Here is a 10,000-nt window from a genome sequence, read left to right on the forward strand (position 1 = left end):
ACACACACCCGCAACCCCCCCCCCCCCCCCACGCAGACGTCCACCAATCCATACACGCGCGCACACACACACAACCTCAAATTTCCTCCGAGGACGACCCACCCGAGTTGAAACCCCTCGACATCATCACATCCCTCTGTCCCTCCGTCCTAATCAGACTGACCACAACCAGAAACCCTCTGCCGGGGCAGCACAGCAGGGCAACACAGTAGGGCAATACAGCAGGGCAATACAGTAGGGCAACACAGCAGGGCAATACAGTAGGGCAACACAGCAGGGCAACACAACAGGGCAACACAGCGTCTGCGACGGCCGTCCTGCCGGGCCGACCTGAAGGGCCTCCCGTTCAGAAGGGAGGGAGTGTGGAGGCGGGGAGACTGACGGGCTGTTTCCCGGCGGCGTGTCGGAGGGGCTGTCCTGGGTTCTGACTCCCGGCCCAGACTGCCGTGGGATGCTGCCGCCCTCTCGATGTGATTAGCCAATGCTAATCCTCCGCTGGGGATTCGGCTGGAACGCGCGGCGGAAGCTTTTCGCGCAGCGCACGCGAAACACAGACACAGGTGTGCACAGGGCGCTTTCATCTTGTGTACACACATATACACACACACAAACTGGCATCAATGCTCGTAGATGCACATGCGCGGAAACGTATACTAACAGCACACACACACACACACAAACGTTCCTGCCTCGAGGTGTTAACAGCACCAGGTACTCTCCAGCATTAAAAGAATGTGTGATTGCACCGGAAGTTTCCGAGGAATAAGCAGAGCATCGTTATGAATGCAAGAGAACGCTGGTCTAGAATCCCCAGCTTTGCCTCGCCGTTTCCGTGGAGACGCCTCCGCAAACTCGAGGCTCCGTCAACATTGGTCTAGCCCACGGAGGCCTCGGGATCGCGGGACAAAAGGGAGGGGGGACGTTTCCGGAATCAAAGAAAATCAATTAACAATACAAACAATGGTGACCGAGGCCTGTGCAAACGTTTCATTTGAGGAACAAACACAGAGCCTTTATCTGGAGATGGGGCTAAATGGACCATGGGGTTGTGGGAGAGTGAAATGACCCAGGATAACATCAAGCTCTGCCTCTTGCCTGACTCCCACACACACACACATCACTTTCTCTTTTTCCTGGTCCATTTCCTTGATTTCTCCCACACAGAGACACGCATGCAGACAACTACCATACACACACACCATACACACACACACACACACACACACACACAGGAAGTCGTCTCTGCACCGTGTGATACACAGCTAATACCCTAGGCTGTGGAGGAATTCAGTTAGCGATTGTCAGATGCGGTGTGGGTAATATTAAAGAGCGGCACGAGGGATTCTGCCTGGCAGAGATGGAGTGGGTTTTAATCCTGAGCTCAGCTATGCAGATAGCTTGTGGAGGGAAGAAAGTGAGAAATCCCCCTAAAGGCCCCCCTGGCTAAACACAGATTAAACCAAATACTAGTTAGAGGAGCGACCGGGAGGGAGGGGAGAAGGGGGAGTAGGAATGTGGGGAGGGGAGGAAAGAGAGACATCCTGTCCCTCCGTCTGTCTGTCTCATACGGTATCACCTCCCCCTCCAGGTGTATATATCCCCAACCAGGAGGGGTGGGGGGGAGTAGGGGTGGGGGTCTCTCCTCTCGTTCTGATTCTGCATGCAGGAAGCTGAGAGAACACCACTGGGAGATCAGCTGGGGGGATTCATTCCTGAGCTCTGCCCCCCCCCCCCCCCCGCCTGCCCCTCCAAGGCTTCCTCCCAGCTAACCCCCACCCCCCCACCCCCCCTGGCTGTGACGGGACTTTTGGACTTTTCACGGTGTGTGTGTGTGTGTGAGCGTGTGTAGTGGGACCCCAGGGACAGGGCCCCCGCCTCCAATCCTGGAAGATACTATATAGAGAAAGAGAGAGAGAGATCAACAGACACCAGAGCAGCAATAAGTGCTGGGAATAGAGGGAATGTGATTCTCCTTTCAGATAGGCGGGTGGAAGGAAGAGGGAATAAAACTGGATTAGCAGACAAGCCTTTGAGGCCACTGAGAGACAGCACCAGGGGGGATCAGTTGATTACACGGGGTTAGCAGACATTTACCCTAGAACAGCACTGGCAAGAGAGAGAGAGAGAAAGAGAGACGGAGAGGGAGAGACGGAGAGAGAGAGCAAAGGAGCGAGAGACAGAGAAGAGAGAGAGTTGTGAATGTACTAAAAGAGCACTTGGTCACACAATGTTCGGGGGGGTGCCAAAGACGTTCGAGGTGTAAGTGAGCTGAATCCCACAGAGCAGTGTCTGCACTGCTCTCCAATACACACACACACACACATCTTACAGCAAACACACACACACACACTCACCTTGGCATGTAGAGGACCCTCTCTGCCACCACAAACCCCACCCTGAAGAAGAGGTTGCTGGCTGGGATGAAGGGGAAAACCAGGAACATGACTCCCACCAACACCCCCCTGCTCTGCTCCTTCTAGAGAGAGAGACAGAGAGAGAGACAGGGAGAGAGAGACAGACAGAGAGAGAGACAGAGAGACAGACAGAGAGAGAGACAGAGAGAGACAGAGAGAGAGAGACAGAGAGAGAGAGACAGGGAGACAGACAGAGAGAGAGACAGGGAGAGAGAGACAGACAGAGAGACAGAGAGACAGACAGAGAGAGAGACAGAGAGAGACAGAGAGAGAGAGACAGAGAGAGAGAGACAGGGAGACAGACAGAGAGAGAGACAAAGAGAGAGAGAGAGACATAGAGAGAGAGAGAGACAGACAGAGAGAGAGACAAAGAGAGTGAGAGACATAGAGACAGAGAGAGAGAGACAGAACGCAAGCAAGAGCGAAAGAAAGAAAGAAAAAGAAAAGATAAGAAGCCAGGCTAACAGTTTAATAACAATCCCATTCTGTTCTCCACCAAAATCCCATCTAGGAATGTGGAGCATGACAAGCACGCTTCAAACAGCATGACAGAGAGACATTAAACACACTCATTATGCATTCTTTCTTTCTCTCTTTTACACACACACACACACACACACACACACGCACACACACACACACAGTCAGCAAACACACACACAGAGCCCCTGCCAAAGCAAAGCGACTGCTGAGCGCATGCAATATTGAACAACAACGTGTGATTGTAATCGACGCGAAAAGAATGACAACAACGGCTCGTTCATCCGACGCGACCTCGGCGCCGCAGTCATTTTTAATTACCGCGCGCCCTCGTTCTGTTACCGCCATTCACGGGGGATTGATTTGGACCAACGGAGGATAATTGGTCTAATGACGCCGTCTTTGGTGGAAGTGCCGCTTCTCGCGCGCTCGTCCAATCGGACGCACAACGCATCGTCTCGACATAAACGTCCAGACAGGCACTTTGTTTCTCCTGTCAGCCAGCCCACCACGCTGCCCTCCAGGGCTTACACACACACACACACACACACACACGCACCTCCCCACCCCTGTCGTTTCCCGTTGAACGGGTAGAGGTTAAGCGGTGTGATCATCATGTCGTCGGCGAGCGCGATGGGCCGAGGACGCGAGGGTGTCGATTGTATCTGGCCGTGTGTTGCCGGTCCCCATGTATCATCCTGATCCGGGCCTCAGACCGCGCCCATGCCCGCCGCGTTTGGCCCTCTCAAGGCCCGCCGCTATTGGGCAACGCAGCCGCCGCGCGATGTCACCGCAGGGCTTGTGGGCGTCGGAGGATGAGCGGCCGAGCGATATTAGGAAACGGACTTCCTCCTGCTCTCGCGACGTGCTTGACTTTTCTTCCGCTTCGTCCTGCCCTTCATTCGAACTGCTTTTTTGTTTCCCTCTGTCCCTTGTGGTGTTTCCTCATAACCTCTCTCCTCTCTCGTCCGTCTCGACTCGGTCAAAAAGGTGACGGATCCGGTGTCTCGGCCAGGGCCCGGTTACCACGGCAACGGCAGGCGGGCGGGCGCCCCCGGTGACGTCCGTCGCACTTTGTCAGACGGGAACACGGGCGCTTTCACCTCTCAGGAAACCTTCCCCTCCGCCTCCTCCTCCTCCCCTTCCATCTCCTTTCACTTCGTCCCTGTCCATCTCTCCTCCCCCCCCCTCATCCTCCTCTTCCATCTCCTTTCACTTCATCCCTGTCCATCTCCTCGCATCCCCCCCCCCGCATCCCCCCCCCCTCCCCCCTCCCTCCCTCCCTCCCTCCGCCCTCGTCTGCTCTGCTGCCAAAGCTTTCCTGTCTATTTTTACTCGAGGCTGCGTTCCTTGTGATCCGCTCTCCCTCTCTCCTTCCTCTATCTCCGCTCCATCTTTCTCTTCCTCTCCTCCTGCTCTCCCCCCCCCCCCCCCGCTTCCTCTGCTGATCAACCCAATTTGTTTTGCATGGCCCATTTTTTACAACCCCCCCCCCCCCTCCCCTCTGCAGTAGAATGCAGCAGGTTGAGGTGCTGGATGGGATGGACATTAGTCTGGCATCCAGATCATCTCTCAGGACTGGCATTCATCAAAGCATGTGACCCAGAAGAACCTTCCAGAACAGACCTACCTTGAGACATATGCACCAGTACTGCCTCCAGCACTGGTCTGCCCAGCCAGGCCAACAGATGGCCCAACACAATACACACACATAAACACACACAGAAATCTGTGTACAGAAGCTTACACACACAAGCAACACATGCGGTCTCACACACGCACACACTTATCAGCCTACAACGGCGTGAGCACACACAATCTGATGCCGTCCAACATGCCAGTACACCGAACAGCAGTGGGTGGTCTTAGACCACTGTCTGTTACCCAGCCAGCTGTTTGACTGTGAAGCCCAGCTCTGGCTCTCTGCTCTCTGCTGCTCTGCCTCATGCATTTACATTGAGTCATTTAGCAGTCGCTCTTATCCAGAGCGACTTACAGTAAGTACAGGGAAATTCCCCCCCAGGCAAGTAGGGTGAAGTGCCTTGCCCAAGGACACAACGTCATTTGGCACAGCCGGGAATCGAACTGGCAACCTACTGATTACTAGCCCGATTCCCTCACCGCTCAGCCACCTGACTCCTAATGCAGGCCTATCCTCTGGGTGGCAGGACGGACATAAACCCCACCAACACCCCCCCCCCCCCCACCCCCTACCTACCAGCTACCCACTCACATCCACACAGCCCACCCCCCCACCACCAACCCAATCACAGTCACCCCCCCCCCCCACCAACCAGCTACCCAATCGCATTAACACCACCAACAACCCAATCACATTCACCCCCCTGACCTCCTCCCACCGACAGCCCAATCACATCCATACCCCCACCACCTACCCCATCACATCCCCCCCCCCACCACCAGCCACCCAATCGCCTTCACCTCCCTCCTCTCCCCTCCACCCAACCACATCCACCCCCAACAGGATGGTACTCGGCTGCAGCAGCGGGGATTTGAATAGGAGACGAGGCGACCGTCCATAACAAGACTTTCTGGAGGCAGGAAGAGGGAAGGCGCACACCAGGGACGCCATAGGCCGACGCAGCAATTGCTTCCTGGAGTCAAGAGGTCAACTATGTCGTTGCCATGTGAGAGAGGGATGGTGTGTGTGTGCGTGATGTGTGTGTGGTGAGGGGGTGGCTATAAACCATCTCTTCAGCTCGGAGGAAGTCACACAGGTTAACCCCGGGCATGTCACACGGAGCGCACAGCGCATCCCGCGAGATATCCCAGGGGGATTGCAAAAGGGTGTGCGGCGTGCGGCAAAGCATGGCCGCTTGTGCCGGGAGAGGAGAAGGGGGGTGGGGTGGTTAAAGGGAGGTGACTGAACGGAGAAATGCAAATAGAGAAAGCGAAGAGAGAGAAAGAGAGAGAGAGAGAGACAGAGAAAGAAAGAGAGAGAGAGAGAAAGAGAGAGAAAGAGAGAGAGGGGCTGAATTCAGCCTTAATCAATAACCCTGACCGCATCGCTCAGCAGAACAGTCAGAGCGAAGCGATTTGTCAAAGAGAGCAATGGAGAGAGAGGGGGAGAAGATGCAGCGGGGCGGGAGGGAGGGAGGGAGGGAGGGAGGGAGGGAGGGAGGGAGGGAGGGAGGGAGGGAGGGAGGGAGGGAGGGAGGGAGGGAGGGAGGGAGGGAGGGAGGGGAAGATAAAGCAAGAAAGAGCATCTTCTTTCTCCTCGTCATCATCTGTATCTGTCGCAAGAGGAAAAACACTGTCCTCGGCTCTACCTCTCTGTCTCTGTCTGTCTCTCTCTCTGTCTGTCTCTCTCTCTACCTCTCTGTCTCTCTCTCACACACACACACACACACAACTAAAATACACACACAAGCATATACAAGCAGGCACCACAAACACACACGCTCACAAAATACAAGAAGGAAGAAATCAAGAAGTTGACTAGTCCCATCGTATAGAAGTCACCTCAATGTGTGTTTATGTGTGTGTGTGTGCGCGCACAGTAGTGAACCTCCCAGCAGAGAATGACTCAGCACTGCTCCCTCTGCTCTCTGTTGTCACAGAAGTATTCATCATGAGCTCAGCATTTAATGTCCTTGTCCAATTAGCTACCTTCAATCACAATCGACGCTCTATGCACTCCCTCTCTCTCTCTTCCCCTCTCTCCGTATCACACTCTCTCCCTCTCTCCCCCACTTTCTCTCCCACTCTCTCTCCCACTCTCTCTGTCCTCTCTCTCTCTCTCTCTCTCTACCCCTCTCTCCCTCTCACAGCCTCTCCCTCTCTCAATTATCCAGCTGTGCAGTCTTTGCTTTTCCATTCTTTTTCATCTGTCTCTTTCAAGCAGACCCAATGATACGCACACACACACACACACAGCCTGCACCGGACCACACGCTGAACCACATGAGCGGCCCTCAGCCCACAAGCCCGTACAAGGACAGAGGCCACTTCAGTCAGTCAGAGGGTGTCACACGACCCCGTTGACACACTGCACACAGTCCTGCACTCTCCGTGGGCTGTACACACACACACACACACACACACAAACATTACCCTAACTGACAAGGAGTGAGGATGTAAACAGAATTGAGCAGATCTGCGCTAATGATCTAGCCACCATCTGTCAGCGATACGCGCACACACACACACACAGACAGGCACACACACACGCACACACAGACAGGCACACACACACGCACACACACACACACACACACGCACACAGACACATCTCCACCATGTCAGGCTACCGCATAAGAACTCTGACGAGAGGCTGTATGGTCAAGGCGCAGTGTGCGGTTTTACCGTTTCACAACGGTGTACCATTTCAGACCAGAGTAGAGGGGAGGGTGCGGACGAGAGAGAGGGAAAAGAGGAAAGGGGATGAGAAGGGGGGATAGTGGAGGTGAGGAGATGAGGAAGGAGAGAGGGGGGAGAGGGGAACGTCGTCAAAGCGTGCCGGTAGGATCAGTAGCGAGGTGTTGATTGCGTGAGCACTTTCCTCTCCGCAGTGATCTACAAGTACCTCGGAAAAACCATCACACACACACACACACACACTCTCCTCACGTGCAGTCTGTCGCCACGGCAACGCCGGGGGGAGGGGGGGGGGAGTGAGCATGCGGCGCGGAGCGCAAAATCAAACTAGCGCGTGGGAGCACGTACGCGCGTCACAGGCACCCACGCCCTAGGGTTAAGCAGCACATCCGTACCTCACTGCCCACCCCCCCCCCCCCACCCCACCCCACTCCACACACACACACCCTCCACAGCGACAACACCCCACCCCCACCCACACACCCTCTCCCCACCCCCCACCCCCCGCACCTGCAGGGTGGTGATGCAGCGGAGGCCCAGGGCCGCCATGCCCAGCGCCAGCAGCAGGGCGGCGCCGTTGCGCGGGTCCCAGGGAGACTCCACCAGGGCGATGCTGCCCACCTGCCAGTCGTAGCACAGCACGCTGGGAGCCAGCAGGAGCCAGGCGTTAAACGACAGCAGGTAGCTGTAGGTGAGGAACCTGGCGTGGGGGGAATAAGATAGAGGGGGGGCAGTGCCGAGTGTATGTGAGAGAGAGAGAGAGAGAGAGAGAGAGAGAGAGAGAGAGAGAGAGAGAGGGAGAGAGAGAGAGGAGAGAGAGAGAGAGAGAGAGGGAGAGAGAGAGAGGGAGAGAGAGAGAGGGGGTGGGGTGGAGGGGGGTTGGGGTTTTCAACAGTAAAGGGGATTACAAGGTCACAGACAAACGAAGGAGGGGTAAGAAATGGAGGGAGGTTGACGGGGGGGGGGGGGAGGAGACAAAGGGAAGTGTTAATGGCATCACCATTACCTTTTCAAGTACAGTACATTCCAACAAGAGAAAGAGGGGGGGGGGGTGGGAAGGTGAGGCACATGCTATTCATCACAGGTCGTCTACGGCTCGACGTCACGTTTACTCATTGTGCGTGTGTGTGCCCCCTCCCCTCCACCTGTCTCTCTCTCTCTCCCCGACCCTCCTTCATTCACATTTACATTTAGTAGACGCTCTTATCCAGAGCGACTTAAAGTAAGTACAGGGTGAAGTGCCTTGCCCAAGGTCACTCGGCACAGCCGGGAATCGAACCAGCGACCTTCTGATTACCAGCCCGATTCCCTAACCGCTCAGCCACCTGACTCCTTCATACTGCCACAGGCTGCAACGCTGGTCTGCTGCTGCTGACCCGGAGCAGCTATCTAGGCCTGCTACAAGGCAGAGGACATTGGGAGAGGGGGGGGGGAGAGTGACACTGATAGACAGGAGGGGTACGCCTGACCGAGCAAAGAGGAATGAGGATGAGGCGGAGGAGGGAGGTGATGGGGAGGGGGAGGTGAAAAGAGCTGTCTGAACACGGCACAGGAGGTTGAGGGGAGGAGGAAGGAGGGAGAAAAAGGAGGAGGACGACTCGCGCATGATTGGCCCACGCGCGGACACGCGGACACACACACACAATCCTGAATATCCAGAGCACTAAATGACTCTCCCCCATTGTCCATTATGGTAGCTCGTCCTTAATGGCCGATAAGTGCAAGCAGCATTACTGGGGAAAGAGAGATCGGAGAGAGAGAGAAAGTGCGTGTGAAAGAGAGAGATAGAGAGAGAGAGAGAGAGAGGGAGGGTAGCTCTGCTCTATGTGTGGGTGTATTCTCAAGCACTAACAAGACAAGTGCAAGACTTTGAAAGAAACACACACGCACACACACACACCATCAGTCACAGCTCTGAAGCCATTCCTGAGTGGTTCTACTGAGCTAGTTCACAGAATTCCATTCCACCCCCCCCCCCCCCCCTCCCCGCTACAATACACACCACACACGCACAACGATTCTCTCCTCCCAGTCAAAAGATGTTTCTGAACAGAACGGATGAGAAGCTCAAGTGGTTGTTAGATGTGTGCATCCCCAGCTGGTGTGGTGCTGTGGTGAAGGGGGGGGCGGTCACATCACTGATCACTCTGGGGACAGCCGTCGATGGGTGGGGGGGTAGGCGGGGCTGGGGGGTAGGAGGGTACCAGTTAGGGAGCCAAGCACGCGCACAATCGAGACACATGCGATGACGCGCGCGCGCGATGACACAGAACCGCACGCACACGCGGGATGGGCGGGGCTCCGCGGAGAACCTCTCGTGTTTTGCATTCAGCAACGCGTCCACCCCCTTGCGATAGTCCGATTGATGCTGGAAATCGAAATCCATCGCCCGCACAAAGCGATTGGGTCGATTCAAACCGTTAGGCACCGGGGGGGGGAAGGGGGGGGGGGCAAGTGCCAGGAACAGGGAGGAGGGAGAGAGGTAGAGTAACAGAGGGAGGGAGGGATGGGAAACGAGAAGGACAGAGGAAGAGAGAGATAGGAAATGAGAGGGACGGAGGGAGGGAGATAGGAAGTGAGAGGGACGGAGGGAGGGAGATAGGAAGTGAGAGGGACGGAGGGAGATAGGACGTGAGAGGGACGGAGGGAGAGAGAGAGAGATAGGACGTGAGAGGGACGGAGGGAGGGAGATAGGAAGTGAGAGGGACGGAGGGAGATAGGACGTGAGAGGGACGGAGGGAGAGAGAGAGAGATAGGACGTGAGAGGG

General features: G+C 55.8%; 1 protein-coding gene across 1 annotated transcript in view; it reads right to left on the reverse strand.

The window, feature by feature from the left end:
• tmtc1 (transmembrane O-mannosyltransferase targeting cadherins 1) overlaps positions 1-10,000 on the reverse strand; it is a 54,766-nt gene that overhangs the window by 14,341 nt on the left and 30,425 nt on the right. Inside the window, exons 7-8 of the mRNA XM_084701638.1 lie at positions 7,743-7,932; positions 2,355-2,476 (exon numbers count right to left, since the gene is read on the reverse strand). Coding sequence (XP_084557764.1) covers positions 2,355-2,476; positions 7,743-7,932 — 312 coding nt within the window. The remainder of the gene's footprint in view (positions 1-2,354; positions 2,477-7,742; positions 7,933-10,000) is intronic.

The sequence above is a fragment of the Hypomesus nipponensis genome, chromosome 7, assembly GCF_054491055.1.
Source record: "Hypomesus nipponensis isolate SF chromosome 7, ASM5449105v1, whole genome shotgun sequence".
Lineage (NCBI taxonomy): Eukaryota > Metazoa > Chordata > Actinopteri > Osmeriformes > Osmeridae > Hypomesus > Hypomesus nipponensis.